The sequence below is a fragment of the Macrotis lagotis genome, chromosome X (genome assembly GCF_037893015.1).
Source record: "Macrotis lagotis isolate mMagLag1 chromosome X, bilby.v1.9.chrom.fasta, whole genome shotgun sequence".
NCBI lineage: Eukaryota > Metazoa > Chordata > Mammalia > Peramelemorphia > Peramelidae > Macrotis > Macrotis lagotis.
The window spans coordinates 214,515,433-214,540,975 of NC_133666.1; the positions used below are offsets into that span (position 1 = coordinate 214,515,433).

Here is a 25,543-nt window from a genome sequence, read left to right on the forward strand (position 1 = left end):
TTATAGGACAATTCTTACTGAGAAAAACAAGTAGAAAAAAAATTATGTATGTCTATTATGAGTTATAGACAAATGATTGCCTTGCATCCAGGACCATCTGCAGTTGTCCTGATTCATATCTGGCTACTGGACCCAGATGGTTCTGGAAGAGAGTGAGGCTGGTGACTCTGCACAGCCCACATCCCCCCAATCCCAGTTGTGTGCTTGTCATGGCAACACCTCCCTGACTTCATGGTCACCATCATCATCATCATCATCATTGTATTCATTCAGGATAAAATTAACTCCTTGAAGACATAAATTGTTCATTAACTGTCATGTACCCTGAGCCTAACCTGTTGCTGGCACTTAGGCAGTTAAGAAGGCAGCAGATATTCACATTTATTATAAAATCATATTTGATTAATCCCACTCTTTCATTCCACAAATATTCATTAAGCTCTTCTATAGAAAAAATATTTGCTAGGTACTACTGGGGAGAAAATTGAAGAATGACATAACCCTTGTCCTCTAAGATCTGATGTTAGAAAAGAGAACAAGAATGTACATAAATAACAACAGAGAATATAACAGATACAAAGAGTTGCTGGAGTATTGAGGAGAGAGATTGTAGGAAAGAGTCAGGAAGGAGGAAGCATTTGAGATGACCTTTGAAATATAGGTTAAGGAACACTAAAAAAAAATTTGAAGACATAATGAACTGAAGCAGTGAAGTAAAACTTGCGAAAATATGCATGACTGCAACAACTTAAATAGAAAAATAAGAAAAACCTGAAAAATGACCACTGTGTAAATTATAATTAAATTTCCTTCCCTTTTTGTACAAGTGGGGAGGGACTTTCTGTGTTGGAACCTGGCACACTCTCAGACATTTTCAAGTGTTTGGTTAATTTAGCTAAACTACTTTTTCCCCTTTTAATTCTTTCTTACAAGAGATGACTCTCTGAGAAGAGGGAAGTATATAAATATATATATGGAAATACAAGTGATAAAAAATACTTTAAAAGAAAAAATTTCTATATAAATGTGGAAATGCATTTATTAAAAATTTTTAAGAAAAAAGATAAGGATTTCAATAAGAAGATATAGGAAGGAGCAAGGGAAAAAAGGTATGCAAGAGAAGATAAACAAAGACTTAGAACTAGAAAAAAAGAAAAGATAAGGAATCTTTGGGGGACATTAAGTCAATAAAAGAATTTCAAGGACAGGGATGATAAGGTTTTATAAGATGCAGAGGAGGCACAATAAAGTTAAAGCCTATGGACTTGATAATAGGTCCTTTTGAGAACAAAGTCTGGAATGTAAAAAGAAATAACAAGTGAATGAGTGGTAAAGAAGAGATGAAAAGAAACTTTTAAGTTGCTTGCCAGTGAAAGGAAGAATGGTAGTGGGATGGTACAGTTGATTTTCCTATCAAGTTTGAGGTTAAGGGAAAAAAAGATCCACATGGAGGGAAAGTGTATAGGAGATGCATTAATGAAGAGCCAGAGGAAGTGAGAAGGGAGATTATTTAAAAGTAGAGGGATTTGCCCTTGGAAAGAAAGGAAATCTTTTGCTCAGAACAGGAGTGAAATAATAAATAGGTAAAGATACAGATACAAATGGAGAGACAAGGAAGTTGAGGTCTTACGATTTCATCAAAAAGCGAAAGTGGGATGATGAGGAGAGAGAAGTCTGAACCTGCAACTGATGGAGGGAAATATGAGAAATGTTGTAAGTAAACATGAAATATGTAAAAAGACTATAGAGCGGCAGTGTGGGACAAGCTGATTAGATCATACAAATATACAGTGGTACTAACCAAGTAGGTTTCATGACATTTCTCCAGCAATGGGTCCCATTCTGTTTGAGAATGGTCAAGATGAAGGTATTCTAGAGTAAAGCTAATTGCTTTCCTGAAGAAGTGAAGATAGATTGTAATTTACAAAAGAACTGGACTCAAATTTTCCTCCCTTTCAGTGTTTCCTAAAGAACAAATTGTGATGAAATTTTAAAGAATATCTAAGACTTGGAAACTTGCTAAAAATTTAAATCTTCACATCAAAACTATGGTGGACTGTTGAGTACCAGACTTGGGAGTCAAGAGGACCTTGGATGAAACTGGTCTGCTACCACTCTTGCCTTAGTCTCCACATCTGTGAAGTAGAGATAAAAGTACCCACTTCCTAATATTGTTCTAAAGATTAAAATAAGATTTAAAAATGTAAATTTCTTCACAAACTCTAAAGCAGTTTTTAGTATCAGTTCTTATTACTAATGATCTCTCCAACATATACTGCAGCAATAACTGTCTAAAGGCAACATTGAATATGAACATGAAACAGATTTTATTGAAAATAGTGAACTTGAAACAGTCAGACCTCATAGATGGTATATTTGCAGCCTTTTTCATTTGTAAAATGAGAGTTAAAACTGAATAATTTTTTTAGATCCTTTACAGTTCTAATAGTTTTCTGACTTATAACTTAAAAAATAAAGGGTTTTTGAGTTTGAAGCTAAGTGACACAATGAGTCTAATCAGAAAGTTTGCTGCATGGGTGCTTTTTAAGATTCTTTCTGCACCTGTGTTTCTCTGCATTCTCACCAGGTGTCACTATAATCAAGACAAGCATTCCACAGCAGGGTATGTAACTTTATTTTTCTAGCATAATAATTTAAAGTATTTACACACTGCACACTCACTCTTTTACACAAATACTTATTAGTATATCCATGAACCACATCTAAAAGTTTCCTGCAAAGTCTTGACACATTGTGGGGGTTTCCAAGCACACAAAGAATTATAAAAGAATTGAAGGCTTCTTAAGGCAGTCATTGGAAGCATCTGTGGAAAATCCGTGTTTCTTCTATGCTTGGGTTCCCCAGGAGACCATTCATCAGCTTCAGCCTAACCACCCACACATTTGGGGTGAAGGAAAACTTTTTTTTGGCTAATGGTAGATTTCAGGAACCAACATGTGCAAGTAACATTTTCTCCAGAAACCCAAGAAGGAACAGCAGAAAATGAACTAAACTCTCCCCCTAGGGAAGAACTTCCATTTCTGAAACATACTAATCTCTGGGGCCTAGAATTACAGCAAAGTAGTATACAGGTATTCTAGCAAGAAAGGAAATGGGCTAAGTATATTGTGAGAGTGATTATGCCCTAGGAATACAGACCAGCTTCATTTAATCCTTTCATATGAAATACAAAGTCCAGCTTTATTTTTTCAAGCCACTAAAGGAAGTACTGTTTTTTTCCTCCCTGAAAAAGACCTAATAAGAGGGTAGAAAAGTGATGGCACACCTTTCAGTCCAAAAGTCTTCAGGGTCTCACCTACTACTTTGAGAAATGATCTTTCTTCAATCTGATTACAAATTGTGCAAAATCTTAAGATTAAAAAAAATTTTTTTAATGAAATTTGTTCAATTAGCACTTGATTTGCAAGTAAGAGGACCTGGGCTAAAATCCCAAATTAATTACTGATCTATGTAACTTTGGCAAGTCAATTAACTTCAGGTCTCTGATTTCCTAATCTGTAAAACAAGGGGGCTGGATCAAATAATTTCTAAGCTCCTGACAAGAGCTATTTCCATTGAACTAGCTCTGAAGTATGTTTCCCATCTCTAAGTGCTTCTACACCACTCTCTAAAATGACAAGTTGCTGAGACCCTGCAGTTGGTGGAGGGAATTTCCTCATCTGGAAGTTCCCTATACCACTCAAATCAAAGGTCCACTGAAGCTCTGGAGCTGTTGTATCATTCCATGTGAGAGCCAGACCCAGCATCAACTTGTTCTGCTCTTGCTTACATGAATAGTTAAGGAGTCAAAGATATTTATCTCATCACAGCCCTAAATTAAACTAGTATTTCTCAGTGCAAATAAGCTTCAAATCACTCAAGGTAGTTGTGTTATTGAAGTCCAGCCAGCTTACTCAGCTGATAGAACTAAAGCAAGACTTGGTCATTAGCTCTGCTATGTCTACAGACAAAGTGATGTGGAAGAGGGAGGCAATTAGTTGACAAACATAAGCTAAACATCAATTTTTATATTATCCAAATTATTCAAATGTAATAAAGCTGTGTTAGTTTTACTTGGTGAAAGAATATATTCAAGCTACAATGAAATGGCCAAAGATTCATTTGATACTGCTTTTTCTTCCTGGTGGGAGAATAAGGAGAGGTGGCATGGATTAACAAGAATTCAATCTCTAGCTCCCAGACTTCTGAAAGCAACGCTGACTACTTTTTAAATTCTCCTGGATGTCTTGGGAGAGGAGCTAATGCAATGACCTAGGCAAAACTTTTATTTAAACCAAACCCCTCCAATTCAACAGGTCAGCAGAATAAAGCTTGTATTGTCACTGCTTCCATGCTCCATAGATAGATAGACATAGTGGTAACTGGGGAAGGTAAGAAATATGGAAAATTTGGAAAAGAACAACAACAAAAAAAAACAAGGGTAAGAAGACTATGAGATATAATGCCATTTCAATTTTCAGAGGAAGAAAAAGATTGATAGTACAATGGGGACAAAAATTTTGACTCAGAGAGCCTCTTTCCTATAGACTAAAGAATTCTTGGCAAAACGAATTAAGATTGGCAGTTGGGTTGTCTTCCTCAGTAGTCTGAGATAAGCACACATGCTTATCACTGGGTGAAAGATGAAGGAAATAGGATGAAGATATAGTGTAAATGACCTAATCAGTTTCGTCTATAAAAATAATATGTGATTTTTTATGAATGTGAAAATTGAGGTTCTTGGCAACACAGCACTAAGAATCAGGTAAAAAAAATAGTAATAATGAGCATATCTGCAACTTAAGTAGGCCTTCTGTAGAGGGAGTACTAGGTGTGGTATCTGTGTGTATGTACTATACATATTAACCATATACACACATAAATATTTAATATATAAAAAATAAAGTGCTTTCTAATAGGTCCCGATGTAGGGACATTATAAAACATTTCACAAAACTGCAAAACAAAATTGATACAATCAAAGAATACTACATCCAACATACATGAAAAACAGTTCAACACAATATGTACAATCTGGTGGGTGTCCCAGGACAAACATCCCTTCATATACATGGTATATACATATATACTCTTATCTTTTTACTCAATATATTATGACAATATATATTTTAAAACTTTTGTTATAGACAAAAAAACAACCCTACAAAAACGCCACAAGGATCAAGCACATGAGTCTAAGACTGATAGACAAGTTGCTGCTTCCCATTAGGCCCCCAATTCCATTGCTGGGGAAAATATGCCAGCGTTCTTTTCTAGGGTGCAGTGCCTCCACGTCCTCCAAGGCACTGTGAGCTGCTGCAGTGAAGTTAGCATCACCAGTGGTGAGCAGATCGAAGACACAGGAATGAAAATAGATGTCTTTCACTGGCATCTTCTCATGACACTGAGTAGTGGCAGTCTCCAGTGTATATCCCGGCCCCGCAGGTGCTGAGGCAGCTCTGGGAAATGTCTGCCCCATGATAGCAGACACCTGCCCCTGCCCATCATCGATGCGCTCACTCAATGGGCAGCCATTCACACAGAGCTGCAGATCCTGGCTTTCTTCATAAGCCATAGCCAGGTTCTTGGGCATGCGGAGAGCCAAAGTCAGATAGCGACCCAATTGCCGCACGTACACTGTGGTTCCTATGTATCTGGCATGCATCTCCACATGGTGACCGCTCACCTTCTCCACAATGTGCAGGCTTTTGATATCACCATCCCCACCGCTAGTGGTGCCATCCACAAAGGCTGCTGGCAAGTCATCTGTCACGGCTTGGTATACTTTTTGATCGGTACACTCATGGTGAGATTTGAAGATAATAGTTATCTGTGGAAAATAGGAAGGAAAGAGTGGTTGTTGTTTTGTTTTTTAAAGTAGAGAAAAAATTAGAATCATGATATTCTGTCTACTCAAAAGTCTACTCAATAGTCATTGTATAATTGGCAAGGGATCAAATTTACTTGGGAAGAGGGAATAGTAGCTAGGGACACCTGGTTGGTGCCTTTTCCTTCAACTCCAAATAATTTATAGACATCATGCCAAATACTTTCATGGCTTCAATTCAGCTTAATGGTTAGAAACCCTCTTTATTCAGAACCAAATTTTAAGGAAAATTCAGGAAAATGTGCAATTGAAGATTTTCACTTCCCCCAAGCCCCCCCCCCCACCGGATGGAATGCAATGATACTATGAAGACTATAGTAGCTCTAGAATATAATTCAATATATAGCAAATATAACTAGAAAAATGTGCTAGACATCTATATATATATATGATTCATTTAGTCAAAACTTAAAAAGTCTTTATCAGCATGTTGCTTTATCTCATTAAAGCAAGGAAATATCTACTAGAAAGGATGAACTGCTAGGCTCAAAAACCAATTCCTTCCAATCATAATGCAGAATCCCTCTTTGGAGACACACTAAGGCTCCTCTTCCTTACTTAGTCAATCCTTCCTCTATTCCCCATCCTCATTTGATGTATCCTTGTTTCCCTCCTCTTCCCATTTCCAGTCATTTTTTTGTCCCATTCCTAGTTTCCTCCCCAAAAGGTTGCCCAGCCTTCTTAAACAACAATTAACTAATTTAATAAACTAATTGTGCTACAGGGAAAAAGTTAGGAGTTCTTCATGATCGTCCTTAGCTGTTAAACCATCAGCCGAAATCCGTCATTTTAAAGATGAGGAAATTGAGGTCTACAGAGGTTAAATGACTTACCCAAGGTCACACAGCTAATAGGAGGCAGAACCAGGGTTCAAAAATTGGTCCTAACCCCAAATCCAAAACACTTTATACTACACTGGACTAATAAGAACTGTTCTCCTTCGAACTATAAATAATCAGATCGGGACACAGTGTAATTGATAGCAATATCCATTACCAAATATAAATAATGAAATTAGAAATTGAGAGCTGAAGTGAGGGCAATTGCACCAGTAGTTACCAACCATATGTTTCTAAGACAAAAGTCAATTGATAGTTTTGAAATATGTTTCATAACTTAAAGGGGAAATGCTGGAACAATCCACTTCTGAGGCACAATGGTGGGTTAAAAAGAGCTTGACTCTGCTAAAGCAAATGCTTCCCTCAAACATCACTTTGGACACTGGTCCTTTTCATATTCTTGGTAGGATGTCTCTTGATTAACTGTGCTACTACAGAACAAGAGATTACACAGTGAGAAAAAAGATCCATTGGTTATCAGCAAATGATTTTTGACAGAATTCACAATGGTCCAAAGACAAGCCACAGACTGAATTTAGAGGAATTTCTTTCCCCAACTGTCTGAAGTCTAGTGTCTTTTTTTTTTTTTTTATCATTTTCACTTGATCCTGATATATATCTTGTTTGCCCATTGTTGTTTTCATGTTACCTTGCCCAAAAGATTGTGAACTCCTTTACGGCAGAGATTGTCTTTTACCTTTCACTATATTCCCACTATTTAACATTGAGACAATTTAAAGACAAACTACTGAATGGCACAAAATAAAGATCCTAGAATCCTACATCTGGAGTTGGAAGGGAACTTGGAGGTGATCTCATCTAACTCACTTTACAGATTTGGAAACTGAGGTCTAGAAAATGGTAATATTAGGATATGTACTAAAATCTTTCAATTCCAAATAGAGTTGTTTTTCCTTTTGTACTTAAATCAGTTCTGAATAAATAAAATTGTATTCTGAAGTTTTACCTAATATTTAATATCATGGACACTAACTATTTTCACTGACATTTCCTTTCTTCTGTTCCTGAATGATGAAAACTAGCACTGGAATCAACTGTTAAAAGAGTTACAGATGACGAAAACTGAGGCTCAATGAGGATAAGGAGAAAAATCAAAATAACAACACTTGCTAGAGAGGTTTTAAACTGGATTAGTTCTATGTATTCCCCATACAGGTTTCTCACTCCTACTATTAAGCTTGTCTCATTTGTCCAACTTAGCCGACATTTGCTCACATTATTTAATTTCACATGTTCCCACTAGTGTTGCCTGACTGGAATTTTCCAGACATTTCATTTTGCTTCATTTAGGCACTTATAAAGTCAGATCTGAACCAGCTGCAGCACAGCAGCTGGTTCACAATTCATATCCGCCGTCTGCAGCTGGGACTAAAAAACAGAGCTTAAAAGCAGACAATGTACTATGAAAATGCTGGGTTTTCCCCACCTCCAATTACACTGAACCACAATTTCATTTCATTACCAGTCTTCTCACATTTCAATACCTTCTAACACTCTAGAGGAATGGGACCAAAGATGATATTTTCAGTGACTTGCTTGTGCCTAAGAAATGAGGTAAATGAGGTCTATGAAAGTAGGCATTTACCACGTTAACTAAACAGATTTATTTTTGGTTCTAAATTCAAAAGTTTGATAGGAACAATACCTAGAACATACGATAAGAAGCAACTCAAATCAGTTCTGCAAATGAGGGGTTAATATGAAAACTAGTAATCATGAGGAATAGTACTGGAGTTTTCAAATAATAACTACCCTTATTCCCAAGAATTACAACACCAGCACTCAATGATTAAATGAATATTGCTTCAAAGAGTCGAGCAATTTGTCTATCTAGTTTACCAAACTCTAAATTTAAACTAGTTTGGCATCATCTCCAGAAATAAGCATTTTTTGCTCACCTTAGGAAAACCCAAGAGGAAGCCATTTGATTGGGAAAGAAAGAAAAGCACTGATATCATCCAGCTCTCAAAAACAGTTTCCAAGAGGCAAACAATTTGATACAAAACATATGGAACTATTCACTAATCTCAACCAAGAATCTGCTTTATTCATTAATATTCTCATTTCAATCCAGAAACTTAGCACACACACACTAATCATCACTTGCACCTAAAAGACTTTATACAGAATCCCACATATAGTTGTCTTCATTTGTTATGGTATTCAAGATATTAATTTTTATTCACAATCTTCTGTATCAATGAGGAACTCTAATTATCCAAGACATATTTTTGCCTCTCTTTTCAATTTCATGGGAATAATCTTTATAGGAAATATCACAGTCAGGATTTTTCTTACTTTGGTTTTATACTAGATAAGATGATCTCATACATAACATATGTATGGAATGATACCATTCTACAAAGTGTTTAGATCAACATATTCCAAAGTATAATGCGGGATTATTTTAGGGGCAGATCTGTTTATATGAGAGGTGGTGGAATAAAAAAGAGAAAATGAGGATAACTAGAGAGAGCAGATGAATAAAGACCAAAAATATTGTGTCACAGGAAAAAATGTGTTGATTTTGAAAACAGAGAACTTGGGCATGGATCCTTCTGTCTACTACCATATCTTTGTAATAAGGGAGCAAGCTTCTTCATGTCTCTAGTTTCTTCATCTACAAAAGGTGGGGCGGGGCAGAGAGGAATATAATGGATGACCAATTATATTCACTTTCTGCTCTAGATTAATGATTTTATAAAATCGCATCTTCATCCTGCCTTCATTCCAATTCTGAAAAGATTTGCTTCATTACAACTATTAAATTGGAAGAGATATCAGAAACTTTTTTCTCCTAATTAAGAACAGAAAAAAAATTATTCATTCCGAGTAATTCTTTCCTAAAATACTTCAAAAATTTTTAACTATAATTTTTGCAAAGTCAAATATTTTTATGCTTCCAAGTATAAGTTATAAAAGCTTTTGTTGACAAAATCATAATTCTTGTAAATTTTAATCAGAAGAACTCAGGGAATCTCTAACACCGGCTATAGTTTATTTTTTTCTCTATGAACTAATCCATATACTCTAATAACTCAATTTGGCACATTTACTCTATACCACACCATTTATTATTGATGGATCCTATTGCTGTGCATTTAAAACATCAATGCCTTTTGTTAAACTTCCTCCACTCCACCCCTCTCAACCACCAATCTTCAGACAAACTACTTCAGCTCTTCTCATTTATTTTTAATGTTTCATTCCCTGTGATCTTCACCACCCACAAAGCCTATCAGGAAGAGGAGGGTAAGTGGAAAGTTGGGGGGGGGGGAGTAGAGGGGACAAAAGGGGGAATAGAGAGTGGGGGAGAAAAAAGAAAGGAAGAGAGAGAAGGAGAACAGCAGGAGAAGGGAGAAGGAGAGAACAAGAAAGACAGAGAGACAGAGAGAACACAAATCAACCTCTCCTGAAAATGTAACAGTTACCTAAGAAATAAAAGAATTTCTGAAATGGGACTTCAGCAGAAGCCTAGACCACATCCAAAAAAGAATCCCTCCTTGATCCAAGTGACAAGTAATGATTTATTTAGGCATCATCTCCAGACTTACAAGTGAGGGGATATCCACTACCTCCCAAGGCAACTTCTTTTAGGATCACTTGAAGTTTCTTGAAGGAAGGGGCCGTTTCATTTTTGTATTAATCTCCAGTGACTAGCAGGGTTTCTGATACAATAAAAACTGCATAGTTACTGACTTATCATAAAGCTTTTTTCTGATATCAAGCATGAGTTTTTTGTAACTTCCACTTAGGCCCTGCTGTAACTCTCATTTCCCACCCTGACCTGGATTTCATGATCTCCAGAAACTTCATTCTGCAAGATGCAATCAACTCAAACTCACCCTTCCACAGCAGGGACCTGGTTCCCCCTAAGGGAGGGAGGGCTCTCAGGAAATTCAACACTTCCAACCTGGATTTCATATCTTTCTGCAGGGAAATCAACCTTTCTTACCCAGTTAGAAGCCTTGATCAAGCCCATCAGTCAGAGAGCAACTTTCCGTGGCCTCTCTCACTTAAGTATTTTTTTTAATAGTGAGCTCCTAGATGCAAGGATTCCAATGTCTTTATTTGCCCAATATTTAGCAGTGTAGGTAATATAGGTAGGTGTTTTTTTTTAGCTTTTTTTTTTTTGCAAGGCAAACAGGGTTAAGTGGCTTGCCCAAGGCCACACAGCTAGGTAATTATTAAGTGTCTGAGACCAGATTTGAACCCAGGTACTCCTGACTCCAGGGCTGGTGCTTTATCCACTACGTCACCTAGCCGCCCCTAGGTAGGTGCTTCTTCTTGTAGTCTTCTGACTCTTCCTAACCCCATTTGAGGTTTTTCTAAGCAAAGATCCTGGAGTGGTTTTCCATTTCCTTCTCCAGCTCATTTTAAAGATACAAAAAAAAAAACCAAACAAACAAACAAGGCAAACATAGTAAAAGGACTAGCTAAATTAACTTATTCAGTGTCATACTGATCACACTATCTAAGAATTACTTGGTAAGAGATAGAAAAAAATAACAAAATTTATCTAGAGAAACAAAAAGTTTCTCTAGAATATTAGACAATGAAAAACAGAAGGAGGGGGGCTAGCAGAACTAGATCTCAAATTATACTAGAAAGTTGTCAGCATCAAGGAACTTACTGGGTATGAAAAAGAGAATGATCAGTGGAAGAGAACAAGCACACAATATATAGAGGCAAATGAGCACAGTATGTGATAAATCCAAAGACTGCAGTTATTGGGGGCAAGAACTGACAACCGCATTTCTCCACATGTAAGACAAACCCTATTTCAAAAAATTTGGGGTCTAAAAATTGGGAGCCTCTTATACAGTGGTTGTAGATTTTTTTTACTTGCATTTTCTGCTTTTTCATGCCTCTTGTTTTTGTGCTCATTGTTTCATATTTGCTACCAGTATATTGGGTTATGTTTTTCCACACTCTGCCTAGAAATGGCTCAGAAAATATTTTCATACTGTGCTGAATTCAAGTTCAAAGTGATCCAATTTGTAAAGTGAATGGAAATTGTGTTGCTGAACATAAGTTTGGTTCTTCTCCAACTGAGAAAACAATCCTAGACTGGCTACAGGAAGAAGAAATCATCCTGAAAACACCATTGCAGAAGAAGACCAATGAGAAGCAAGTCAGCCACATGGCCTGATCTAGAGAGGGAATTGAAGAGAAGGATTGAAGAGCAAAGGGCAAGTGGAATTCCTGTATCCACAGAGGTGATTCAGCAGGAGGCCAGAAGAATTGTGATGAAAAAGAAGTAGCTGATTTCAAAGTAGGAAACAATTGGTGCTCCAGGCTCACAAAATGGAATGGCACCAGACTTAACCAAAAGATGCCTGAAAGCTTTGAGCAGAAGGTCCTTGAATTTCAATAAAACTTGAGTTCAATAACTTTATGTATTACATTTTTTTTTCAAAATTTCAGGACCCCAAATTAAGGTGTGTCTTATACATGGGGGTATATTCAACAGAAACTACCGGGGAAAACTGGAAATAATCTGGCAGAAAATAGGCAAAGATCAATATCTGATATCATATGCCACTATAATATCAAAATGGGTACTGTATCATAAGCAACTTAATACAACATGAAAACAATTTTCACATTTATAGATACAGTAGGAATTCATGACCAACTAAGAGACAGGTTCACTGGAGATAAAGTGGATAAATTCAATTACATAAAACTTAAAAGTTTCTGCACAAAGAAAACGAATGCATACATTTAGAAGAACAGTAAACTACAATAAAAATTGCAAGTTTCTCTGATAAAGGTTTCATTTTAAAATATAGCAAAGAAAATCAATTTCCAATAAAGAGTTATTCCCCAATTGATAAAGTCTCAAGATATGAATAGTCAGTTTTCAAAGGGAAAAATGCAATTTATCAATAGCCATATGAAAACATTCTTTAAATCACTCATAATTAGAGAAATGCATTTTTGAGAGATCGTGGAATACAAATTCCTAAAGACAAAAGAGATAATCATGCTATTAAGAATAATTTTACCTTGCAAAGTCAAGTAGAATCCTATTGGAACAGACCTGGATCTTTAGTGTAACATTAGGATGATGCATTTTTAAGTATTTCTGATAAAAATAGCTGAGAAGTAACTTTGAAATATTATCAGAATCAAGAGAAACCTTAGAAACCTAAATTTATTTAGTATTTGGAAGAAGCTATATGGTGATGTAGTGCTAACATTCTAATAGAGAGGGGAAAAGAAACAATTAAGTATCCCTTCACCTCACACCCATCAGATTGGCTAAGATGACAAAAAAAAAAAGGAAAATGGCACATGCTGGAGAGTTATCAGAAAACAAGGACGCTAATGCAGTGTTGGTGGAGCAGTGAACTTGCCTAACTGTTCTGGAAAACAATTTGGAACTATGTCCAAAAATTTATTAAAGTGGGTGTACCTTCCCTTTCAACCACCAATTCTATTACTAGGTCCATACATTAAAGAGATTAAAGAAAAATGAAAAGGGACCCATATGCAAAAAAATATTTATAGCACCTCTTTGTGATAATAAAAAATTGGAAACTGAAGGGATGACCCACTAATTGGGGAATGGCTGAAAAAGTCATGGTATATGACTATATTGGTACACTATCATAGTCTAAGAAATGAAGAAGGGAATGGTTTCAAAACACCTGGGAATACTTGTAAGAACTGATGCAAAGTGAAGTGAACAAAACCAGGAGAACAATTTCTACCATAACAATTGCAACCAACTGTGAATCTGTATCTATGTGTAGTATCTGATCAACACAATGACAAGGGACAACTCCAAAGAATTCATGATGAAACATGTTATTTCCAAAAAGAACTGATAGGAATCAAAGAACAAACTGAAACCTATTTTTGTTTCCTTTCTTTCTTATTCTTTTTTTTTGAATGTGGGAATTTGTAGCACATTTTATTTTTCTTGCCTTCTCCATTGGTGGGAGAAGTGGGGAAGAGATTTCAGAACTGAAAATTTAATCTAAAAAATGAAAAATTACAGTAACCTCTAGCCTAAGTGAATATGCAATAACACAAAGTAATTTCAGTAATATGAGTTTCCAATAACTTTGGGGGAACAGGGAATATTGTGTAGAAGGCAACACTTGAAAACTACTTTTTTTAAAATTTTTTTTTTTTTTTAGCTTTTTGCAAGGTAAATGGGGTAAAGTGGCTTGCCCAAGGCCACACAGCTAGGTAATTATTAAGTGTCTGAGACTGGATTTGAACCCAGGTACTCCTGACTCCAAGGCTGGTGCTTTATCAACTGTGCCACCTAGCCACCTGAAAACTACTTTTTAAGAGGAAAAAGTAAAGAGAAAGTCCAATCCAGAAAAAGTGCTCTAGTATATACAGAAACTTTATTAAAGTTGGAGATAGAATGTCATTTCTGGAGAACAATTACAGAACCAGTTTGACTGGAATGGAGACTTATTTGAAGGGTAATGTACAACCTACATAGACTGCTGTGAAGAAAGTACTACGTAAGTCTTAAGATGTTAAATAAAACTGAGATGCTATTACTGTTGTTGTTGCTAATGTTGTTAATATCATAAAACTTCCAAACTTCTGGCAAAAAATGATTGCCTGAATGGAAGCGTACTGTTGAGCTTCCACATTACCAATTCTAGTAAAAGTTAGAAGTTCAATCCATTTTTATGAATGATTTTTAAAAAACCAATGAGAAACTACAGTCAATTCTTCCACCTAGAACTGCACAAAAAGCCAGCCAGAAAACTGATGGCAGTAAAGCCAATGACAGTTCAGGCAAACAAGGTGTCAACCTTGAGAACAGAGAAAGACCAGGACAGTCTGAAAATCCCAGGGAGTGCCATTAGAGGGTAGCAGCCACCAAGCGGATGTAGTCCTCAGAGTATAGGCCAGTGGCCACAAGGTCCCAAATACAGATGTTATATACGGATATGAACATTCAGAACGCTGCACTTCAAAGATTCATGGGACCTAATCTTAGGAGGTAGAGATCAGTCCAAGAATCCAGGATGAAACCAAACAAAGGCTGACCATATTATTAAAAATCACAGTGCAAAGTCCCACTTCAGGAGCTAAAAGTTGGAGAGGATGTGTGAATTAAAGAATGCATAAACTAGAGTCAATTTTTTTCTTTCTTGTCTAAAGATGGCCAGGAAAAAAAAAGGGAGGGAGACAATAACTTCTAACTAATACCAGTGGCAAACAAAAAAAGTTACCCCGACTACATGAATCTTACCCAAGAAATGAACTCCCTGTAAACTAGAATATACCAAATAGAAATTAACAATCACACAACAAGAAACACTGAAACAAAAATCAGGAGAATATCAAAAACATTGAGAATAGCATGGTCAAAATTCAATTCTTTGTTAAAGAAAACTAACTGGAAGGAGAACTTCCAGAAAGAAGTAGTTCAAATACTAAGTAAATAGAGACAGGATTCACACAAACAGCAGCTTCTACAATTAACTAGAGATCTTGGAATACAAATTCCAAAAGACAAAAGAGATAATCATGCCATTAAGAATAATTTTACCTTGCAAAGCCAAATAGAATCCTATTGGAACAGACCTGGATCTTTAATGTAACATTAATGTGATGTATTTCTGGTAAAAATGTTATACCTGAGGAATAACTCTGGAATATAAGCACAGAGTCAAAAGTAATCTAGGAACCTACATTTATCTTAGCATTTGGAAGAAGCTATATGGTGATTTAGTGTTAACATTCTAATAGAGAGAGAAAAGGAACAAGTATCCATTCAGAACTTTTAATATTCCCAAAGATTATTTAGGGAATTGAAAAAAAAGGGGGGGCTAGCTTAGACTGATTTTGCTCTAAGGGTTTGAAGAGGGAAAAGAGAAGGGAGGGTGCAAAAGAAACCAGAAAGAATGGTTTGGAACATGCTATTTCTCCTGATTGAGTTGTGAGAAAAGAGGAAAGCAGATGAATCTCAACTCTTATCTGAAATGAAATAAAGGATGGTTAAACAAGTATCTCTTTGTGTAGAAATTCAACAGACAAATAAGAGAGGATTGGGGGGATGGATATGTGGGCAGGTAATAGTCAAAAGAGAAAAGTCACAAGTAAAACATATTAAAGGAAAAATCAAAAGGGGAAAGAAGAAAAGAGAAGTAGAATCTAAGGGGATGTATCTTACATTGCTTATATGACAATTTGGGAAATCACTGAATAAATTGTGGCATGCAAATATAATGTGCAGTATTTTGAGCATATTACTATTCCATAAGAAATGATGAAAGAAACTATTTCAGAGAATCCTAAGTTGTGTGAAGTGATTCAGAAAGAAATGAACACAAGTAGAACACTTTATACAAGGGAACAATAACAGGAAGAAAAAAACTTTGAAAGACTTTTTAAAAAGTCTGATCAATGCTATAAGTAACCAGATCTTCAAAGGACCTTTGATGAAGCACACCTCGAGAAAATCAGTGACGGGCACAAGGCGAAAAAAGAGTTTTGGACATGGTCACTATGTGTATTAATTTTTATATGATTATGCATGTTCATATATTAAAAGTTTTTTCTTTCAATTTTTACCAGGGTGAGAGGGGATAAAAAAGGGAGTTGAGAAAGAAGCACAAAGAAGCAGGACAGTTTTGAAAATAGTGTATACTTTTTTTTAGGTTTTTTTTAAATAGTGTATACTTTTAAAAAAAGTAAAGTAATAAAATGCAAAGAATCATGGTTTCATAATTGAAATACGTGTTCAGCTTCATGTATGGAAATGATATGTCTCTTTTAGTGTTTAAGAACTTATAAATTAATTTTAAAAAGCTATGAGAACTCTCAAAATTTATGGTAGCTTGAACAATCAGCTTCATCTAGATTAATTAGGATATTTTTAGAATTTCACATATATACAAAACAAAGAAGGTTCTACATTTTAATTTTAGAAAAACAAGTTGCATTCTACATTAAAGAAATTTTAACATTTTAATAAACTTTTTAAAATAAAATAAATTTACATTAAATAAAATAAAAATTTTAATATAAATACACTTTCCCCTAACTTTACAAACCTATACAATGCAAAGTCATATGTATACCAATGAACCAAATATAACTATCATTATATGGTACATTCCATGGGTGATTAAGAGAATGAGAATGAAAGAATGGGAACAGAAGAGTTAAGAAGAGAGTTAAGAACTTGATCATGTCTTGCTTTTGTCTGTAGCTAAGTTAAATTCCCTTAGAAAGTTATAATCTTTCCTTGTTCTGAGAAACTCAGAGAATATGGTGATCTACAATAAGGTGAATTACAGACCTGGACCAAATAAATCTAGAGGTTGGAATCAAAATGTAGGTCATTTTGTTTTCAAGCAATGCAGCACTATTTGGGATGAAAAGGTTTCAGAGTCCAACAATTATTATTTTTAATTCTCTGTAGATATTTAGGTTCAGAATGAGACCCGATCTCATTGCTTTTAAAAGTTATCTCAGGGTACCATCTGTATCCAAAGAAAGGATTGTGGAGTTTAAACAAAGACCAAATACTATTACCACCTTTAATTAAAAAAAAAGTTATCTCATTATGTAATTTTGCTATCTCTTTTATTTTTTTTCCTTAAGGATATGATTTCTCTCACCACATTAATGTATAACATGTAAACAAGTAAAGACTATCAGACTGCCTTCTGTGGGGGATGGGGGAGAGGGAAGCAAGATTGGGGGAAAATTGTAAAATTCAAAAAACAATAAAAAAAAGTTATCTCCACATGGAAGCTCTCATCTTCCTTCCACACTCCAGGCACTCTCAGGCCATATCTCTGCTTTCCTATCCATAGAATAACAAATGGACCAGGCTCTATTATGTCCTACAGAGGAACAAAGGAGGTTTGGCATCTAAGGTATCTCACTTGGCAAGGGTGATGGACACACACAGGTGTGTGTGCTCTGAGATGTTACCATGAAGCCTGGTTGTGGGAATCCACTGGAAAGTTCCACAGAGAAACTCACCAAACAAGAAAGACTAAATTCAGCTACAATTCAACAAATACTTGGTAAGCACTCATATAACATAGTCATGTAACAATAGTGTGACAGATTTCAGGCATACAAAAATGAAACATTAACCCACATTTATCTACTAGGTGTCAGGACTGTACTAGTATTTGAGAATACAAAGAGAAAAAACAAAAGTCTCCATCCTCATAGATCTTATATTCTTTCAGGGAAGGCAAGATATGTGTGTGTATATACAACAAACAAATACACTGACATAATAAATACAAGGTATCTGGGGAAGGAGAATTCTACTAAGTGGGAAAAGGGGAGAGCAAATCAGGAAAGGTTATGTAGCAGGTCTTGCTTGAACTGAATTTTGAAGGAAAGAAGGAATTATAGGAGACAGATGAGAAGGAGATAATTCTAGGCAGGGGGACAGCCAGTTCAGGGGCATGAGATAGGACATAGTGTCCAAGGAGAGATAAGAGCAGTCTTGACTGACCAGACCATGTGTGAAAGTTGTAAAGGTAGATGGGCAACAGGAACAGGTTGTGAATGAAACAGAGAAGTTTACATCTGTGCTTAAAAGCAAAATAATCACTGGAGATCATTGAATAAGGAAATAACAATCAGATACAGTTCTAGGAAAATAACTTGCTGTTTAAGGAATGTTCCAAGGAGAATGCATATAACAGGTATTTTACAAAGGTTTGTTGAATAATTGATGGATTCAGAGAATTAAGTCAATTAATGGTCAGGTGAAAGATGATCTAGGGTAGGGTGAATGAAATAAGTAGATTTAACAAATGAATGGCTATCTGCAGTCTGGGATAGTGGAAGGATAAGACAGTGATAGCAAAGTTTGAAATAGGGTCAGAAGGAAAGATGAGTTCTATTTTAGACAGAGAGAGTTTGAGGTGCATAGGGGACATCTGGTTGGAAATGTGAGATTGGAGCTCAGGAAAGAGAGGAGGAGATACATAGATGTGGGGAGTCTTCATCATAGAAAGAATAATTAAATCTATGGGAGTGATGAGGTCCCAAGGAAAGCTATATAGAAGATGGCTCAGGACCCCAGTTCTCTAGGAGTACACCACAGTTAAAAGGAGAAATCTAGGGGAGAATAAGTGTCATAGCAATAAAAAGAAGAGAGAGTGTTCAGAAGGAAAGGGTGGTCAACAATGTTGTAGAAAGGTCAAGAATGATGAGGACTGAGGAAAAAGTCTGGCAATTAATAACTGTTAACACTGGAAAGAACAGTTTCAGGATTAAGAAGTTAATAAAAGGGAGTTAGGTGGTGCAGTAGATAGAGCATTGGCCCTGGAGTCAGGAGGACCGGAGTTCAAATCCAGCTGCAGACACTTAATAATCACTTAGCTGTGTGACCTTGGGCAAGTCCCTTAACCCTGTTGCCTTAAAAAAAGTTAATAAAAAATAAAGGAAGTAATAGCAATTGGGGGTGGGTGGTGGTGGGGAATGTCTTTGAAAGAGAAGATTTCGAGGATGCTAGAATCTAGTGAGGTGATGGTTTTGAGAATGGTGAGACTTGATCTTGCTTGTAGGCAGCAGAGAAGAAAGAGTAGAGAGAATAATTGTGTTGGCAAACTGCTGGAGAAGACAAGAAGGGTTGGAAGCAAATGTAATTTTAAGGGAATTCAAGACAGTAAACAAATAAATTACTTATTTTAATACCTGAAGGAGTCAAGATTCCACAGGCATAGATAACTTCTGTGAATGACATTTCATAATTCTATAGTAAATGTTTTCCCTGGGTAAAACCCTGCCCCTTTCCCCATAATAACATCAAAAATTACCTGGTTCTTAACCAGCTCTCTAATGATAAGATTATCTACATTTAACTAAGTATATGTTTTGACAATAAGGTTAATAGATCCTACTAGAATCTGGCACTGTTGGCAATATCATTCAAGATTTTATGATATATATATATATACATATATATATATATATGTATATCATCTCACCATGAAAAAAGCAAAATAATGCAGGCAAAATATAATATGGTAAATGTACAGATAAAGTTAAAGAGTGGCATAAGCATTTTGAGGAAAATAAGATCAGCTATTTCGGAGAAGGGGGGGTCAGGAATGATTTCATGAAGGCAAGTAACATCTGAGTTTAAAAGAGGATTCCAACAGGCAGAGAAACGTCTAGGGATTAGGAGTTTGAAAAGGAGGAAAAGGACCATTTCAAAAGGACCATCAGGAGAGAAAGTGAACCAAGACAAGGAGGTTTGAGAATATAAAATATGCTCAGGAAGCAGTGTACAATCCAGGAAAGCAGATATGTCAATATGCATAGCATAAAAATATTCTAAAAAAGTTGACAATTTGCTTGCTGAGTTCAAGGATACCAAGTAAGAAGTTTGGGAGTTTGTATTTTATTATGAAAGCAATTAGGAACTACCAGGAAAACCAAACTAATTTGGCTCTCATAACCCCAATATCATGACTATATCCACAAAGAATCTGCTACCAGCCTTTCAGGTAAGACCTAAAGAAGATTAGGCCCCCACTACCCTTGAATGAATGACTGGAGTCACTCAATGTAACCTTCACCAAAATTTACCACCACTATTCCTCCTATTTTCTGCAATGTAATAGTCTTTGAATTATGAAAGACCAAAGTTGCTCTCAAGTGTTAAGCCTGTAGCTAGACAAGTGCAGACAGCTTTCCTGGCCTAGACCTGGGTGTCCTCAAAGGCCCAGATTCTACCTGAGGCTATAGTGAGGCCTAAAAAGACCAAGGAAATCAGGGGCTTAGTCACTGGTCCCTAGCCAGGCCCACTCTTTGTGGTCTGTTGATGGGAGCCAAATAAATTGCTTAAAAAAAAATCTTAGTGGTATAGCCTGGAAGCCGCAGATGATCTAAGTCTGCAGAGCAGGCAAACAGTAGGCATTTATTAAATGCTTGCTGAGTGTCTAAGCCCTAAAGTTACTCAGGCTGGACTCTGAGGGGGCTGGGGAGGAAGGGGGGGTAGGACTCACCCTTGAGGGGTCTATCACTGACATTTTTAGATCTAGAAAAATGCTAGACAGTCAAAAAAAGTAGGAAAGCTTGAAGGCTTTCCATATACCTTGCTTCCTCCTGGAAATAAGTCAGTCAGGAACATCAGAGACAACAATTCCAGAAGCCAGCGACTCTGTTAACTGCAATTTTCCAAATCAATGTCTTTTTTTCTCTTTCCTTAAGTTCTCTAGATTCTTATTTCACAGGCAGAAGGCATGCCCAAACACACATAAACCTTTAAATCTAAAGATTACCTCCATTTTGGTAACATGAAGAATGGCTCACAAGTTAGCTTATAAAATGCTGTCATATCAATTTTTCTCATTTAGTACAGTCTCAAAATAATCATCTAAATGGAACACAAAGGTAGGGGCGGCTAGGTGGCGCAGTGGATAAAGCACGGGCCCTGGAGTCAGGAGTACCTGGGTTCAAATCCAGGCTCAGACACTTAATAATTACCTAGCTGTGTAGCCTTGGGCAAGCCACTTAACCTCATTTGCCTCACAACCCCCCCCCCCCCCAATGGAACACAAAGGGCTCATTCCTCTACAGGACCAAGTTTCACTAGAAGTCCCCTAGCCTCAGGCATCCCCCAACCCTTCCCAGGCAGACCAAGTTAAATGATTCAAATGTGTGCCATTCCATTCTCACTGGCAATTTTTAAAATGCAGTTTTTTTTAAAGCCACAATTTAAATTGCTCCACCCATAGGACAACAAACTTTGAGCAAATTCCATTCAATCAAAATAAATGCAGAACCAAAAAATAGGTAAAGAAAATTTTTCATAGCTTAACTTAATAGGCAATTTTTACCCACCACATTTCAAATAAGCAAATTATTTGGTTAATATTACTTGAAGACAACTAAAAAGAAATAAGCATCTAATGCTTCTTCTTGTTCCTTCCTCTTAACGTATGAGAGTTGCAGCCTTGGAAACGTGACAGAGAAGCGAGTTCTAACTTTGAGCTGCATACAGACCAGGCTCTGGCTTCTGGCCTACAAACTTTTTTGTTGGTGCAAGCTGTGTATTGATTTGAAAGCAGCAGGAATATACTGTTCCTTATTGAGGACACTACCTGTAACAGGCAGCTTCTGAGTCAATTTTACTTAAGGAATGGATAATTAAGACTCCATTTCTCTTCTTCCAAGGCATATCTGAAATGGAATGATAGAGGAGGTTGCAGGAATGAGGTCTAAAATATGGCAGTATTTTTTTCTCCTGTATTATAAAAATTCTCAAAACATAAGTCTTAACATAAAGTGAATTTTTTTCATTTGGCAAGTTTTAGATTACTTCTAACCAGCTCCTTCCACATCCCTTTTCCTTCAAGGGACTATAAAAGCAGTTTTTAAAAATATGTATAATTTCCAATATATTTTAATAAAGATGAAGGAGAAATAAAGGGATGCTTTGCAACATATAAAACAAAAACATAAAAATCCAGGTAAATTAGGGAGCGAATAAAAATCGAAGTTCACACTTATGTATTCCTGTCAGTTCATAATACTATTATTTCCTCTGAATTTTTTCCCTAGGGACAATCATACAACCACTTTATATCTCAGTAAAAGCGGGAATAAAAATGACAAATATCTCACCTACATATAACTATGAAAATCATAACAGAATACTTATTTAATCTCACGGATATACATAATCAGTAACACAACAAAGTACTTTTTGGAAAAAGCAAGTAGTTTGTTATATAAAGTGTTCACATTAAAAAAAAAAACCCTAACAACTTACTCTGGCTCTTTTTGTATACCTAGCCACTCTATACAAATTATCAAGGTCATCTGCCTGTAACACAAAGCACTATCACCACAATGAACCCATCTTGGCAGTTAACAGTTAAAGGTTACTGAAACCTTGCTCAAAAGTTCTATCACACACTTAAGGATGAGGACAAATAGTCAAAAGCCATCAAACTAAAGATCAATGTAGACAGATGCCTCTCAATTATTGGAAACGTAACTATGTCCTGGCCCTGATTTTGCAATTCAAGAATACAAGAGCTAACTGAAGGCAACATGTAAACATGTTATACTCTATACACAGAGAATACCCTATGCAGGGGAGAATCATGAGGGAACTAATAAATACCAATACACCAAAACAACCACAATTAATGGTACTAGAACAATAGTAGTGAAAGACACTGCTGTCAGAAGACAATAGTTTCTCCCATTAGGGTATCTTACTTAAAGCTTGATGATCACTTGCTGTGGATATGGAATTCTTCTTGAGATATGGGTTGAACTAGGTTCCCATTGAGGTCTCTTCCATCTCTGAAATGGAGTGGTTTTTATAAACAATTTCTTGAAATGTATATAATAATAGGTACCTCAATTTATAGAAATGTAAATTGTGGATCAAAAAAATGTAAAGTAACTTGTTCATGGTCACTCAAAGAAAAAATGATTCAGAATCTGAACACAGGCCTCATGTTTCCAAATAACTTGAGGAAGTTAGCAGACATGAATTCATTAAGATTACAATGCTTTGCTCCTCTCACCACCATTAGGAATTTTAGGAGAACTCAATGAAAGTTACTATGGAGCTAGAGAGCTATGGTCTAGAAGCCTCACCCAAAACTGACTGACCCCACACCAGGGAAGAAAAATGAAGAGGGTCAAAGGCTAGGTTGAAGAATTTGAGAGCTTTCCTTGACTAGAGCTAAAGAACAGAACATCTCCAAGTGTGAAAAACAATTTGTTTATTCTCCTCATTAGCTCTGGGAAGGCTGTCAAGATTTATCTTGCCCACCTCAATCTGGAGAAATACATGGCAGCTTGCAAAAGTGATGATAATAGGAACCTCACCAGGGCAATCCCAGCTTGCCCAGATGCTAGCCCATTCACCAGAAACAATTTGTCACTCTCGCTCATGTGCACTATCTGGCACAGCCATTTGCACATGCAAAAGAACACAAACTTCCTCCCTGAACACGTAAAACCAACCTGTAAAGTAAATGAGCTTCTATATTGATCCAGTGCACAGGAATATTTATAATGAAAAGGCAATAGAAAAATCCCATTGTTTTCCTTTCTTATTGAGAACAAGGTAGGAGTACTATGATTTCTAGTAAATTTTACGTAATTGGTTTGAATAATAAAATTGATTTTTTAAAATCACATAGATGTTTTACTTTAAAAAAGTAGATTGTATTCCTGAATTATAGTATGAAAATCTAATTTCTATAAATAGAATCACATTTCAAGCACTCTAGTGGAACCTGCCCCTGAGAAGGTGCAAGAACAGTCCTCTAGCTTAGAGCTGAGATCAAAATTTTAGATCTAGTTATATTCATAATGATCTATGTGTCCTTAGATAAATCATTTCATCATTCAGGCATCAGTGCATGAAAATAAGGTTCTATATGGTTCTTAAGCTCCTTTCCTGCTCCAACATTTTAAATATCTAGTAACTGTTTTGAAAGAAAAATAATCCAATCTAATTTACATTGCCTAGGAATTTGGATTTTAATATTCTTAGATTTTCTTCGATCAGAATAAATAACACATGTAAGCTTAACTAAAAAGCTTACAATAAGTATAAGAATAGAAACTGTGATATGAAGGGTGGATGTAGTAAAGGTGTCAAACATGTAGGTAGTGTCCAACCTGATTAAAATGTAATTGGGAAATTTTTAACAAAATAAATACAAATACAGAAGAGCACAAATCATGTCAACGTGTGGTTTTCTTAGTCACTATACAGCCTGTAGGGATACACATACACATTAGTGGCCTGTTTCTAAAAGACTTTGAAACCACTACACTAAGGATTTCAGAGAAGTTCTATAAGCACCATTCAAGACAGCTTAACACTTAAGCCTTTTGGGAACCAATGCAACTGGGCTCTCTTCATTCTACAAAGAAATGCTTCTTCTTCAAGAAACCATTTAAAGTTCCAGTTCTAATGATCTCCATCTTGCCCTACCACCATGCATGGCTCTCAAGCAGCTAACATTCGGGAGGAAGGTGCAGAGCTGATAGAGATCTGCAAAGAAGGGCTTCTATGCCACAAACTCCTTCAGCTCTCTGCTTGGGTAGGGATGGGGGATTGAGAGAAGACTGAGAACCTTGTTGGTCGGTAAGCTGGTTAACCTTCTTGATAGTGTGGAAAATACAACATATATGTACAACAGAACCCTTCCTCCCCCCAAAAAGGAAGAGAAAATGAAAAAAACCCAACTCATTAAAAAAAATAAAACTGAACATAAGCCAAGCTACATGCTCTTTTTTTGGGATGGGGAATATAAGATGGATAATTGGCATAGATGTATACATGTGGTGACAACCATATATGGTAGAAAGAACTCAGTTTAGTTGTAAGTGCTTGGAAAAACACTTGGACTCTCTCTCTGGAGGTCTCAAGTCCTCATCTGCAAAATGAAGGGAGGGGAGTGAATTAGATGAGCCCTAAGGATTTCTTAGGATGTTTTGTCTGGACCTATTTGCCCTTCAGCTAATGATTTCTATTATATGTCATTAAAAAATAGGTCCTATTTCTTATTTTGGTTAGTTAGAAAAGGCTTCCTGTGGCCAAAAAAAAAATCAGATAAAACTTGTTGATTTTTCTTTTTGATTGTTTTCTGGGGGGAAGGTAGAAAGATAGATGTATAGAGGTATTCAAAGGGGAACAGGAGGAGAATTAAAAAGTGTGTGAAAAAGTACTTACAGACCCCAGAGGAAGAGGACTCAAGTTCAAATCTCACTTCTGACTCATTACAAATGTGACCTAGAGTACATAATTTAATGTCTTTGTGTCACTTTTCTCAAGTGAGAGGGCTGG

At 36.2% G+C, this 25,543-nt stretch overlaps 1 protein-coding gene across 2 annotated transcripts in view; it reads right to left on the reverse strand.

Moving 5' to 3' along the window:
* Positions 1–2,611: 2,611 nt before the first annotated feature.
* The window catches only part of RGMB (repulsive guidance molecule BMP co-receptor b), a 35,936-nt gene continuing 13,004 nt past the window's right edge, over positions 2,612–25,543 (reverse strand). For both annotated transcript variants that reach the window (XM_074207641.1, XM_074207642.1), the window contains exon 5: positions 2,612–5,830. In XM_074207641.1, coding sequence (XP_074063742.1) covers positions 5,162–5,830 — 669 coding nt within the window. In that variant the 3' untranslated portion in view covers positions 2,612–5,161. The remainder of the gene's footprint in view (positions 5,831–25,543) is intronic.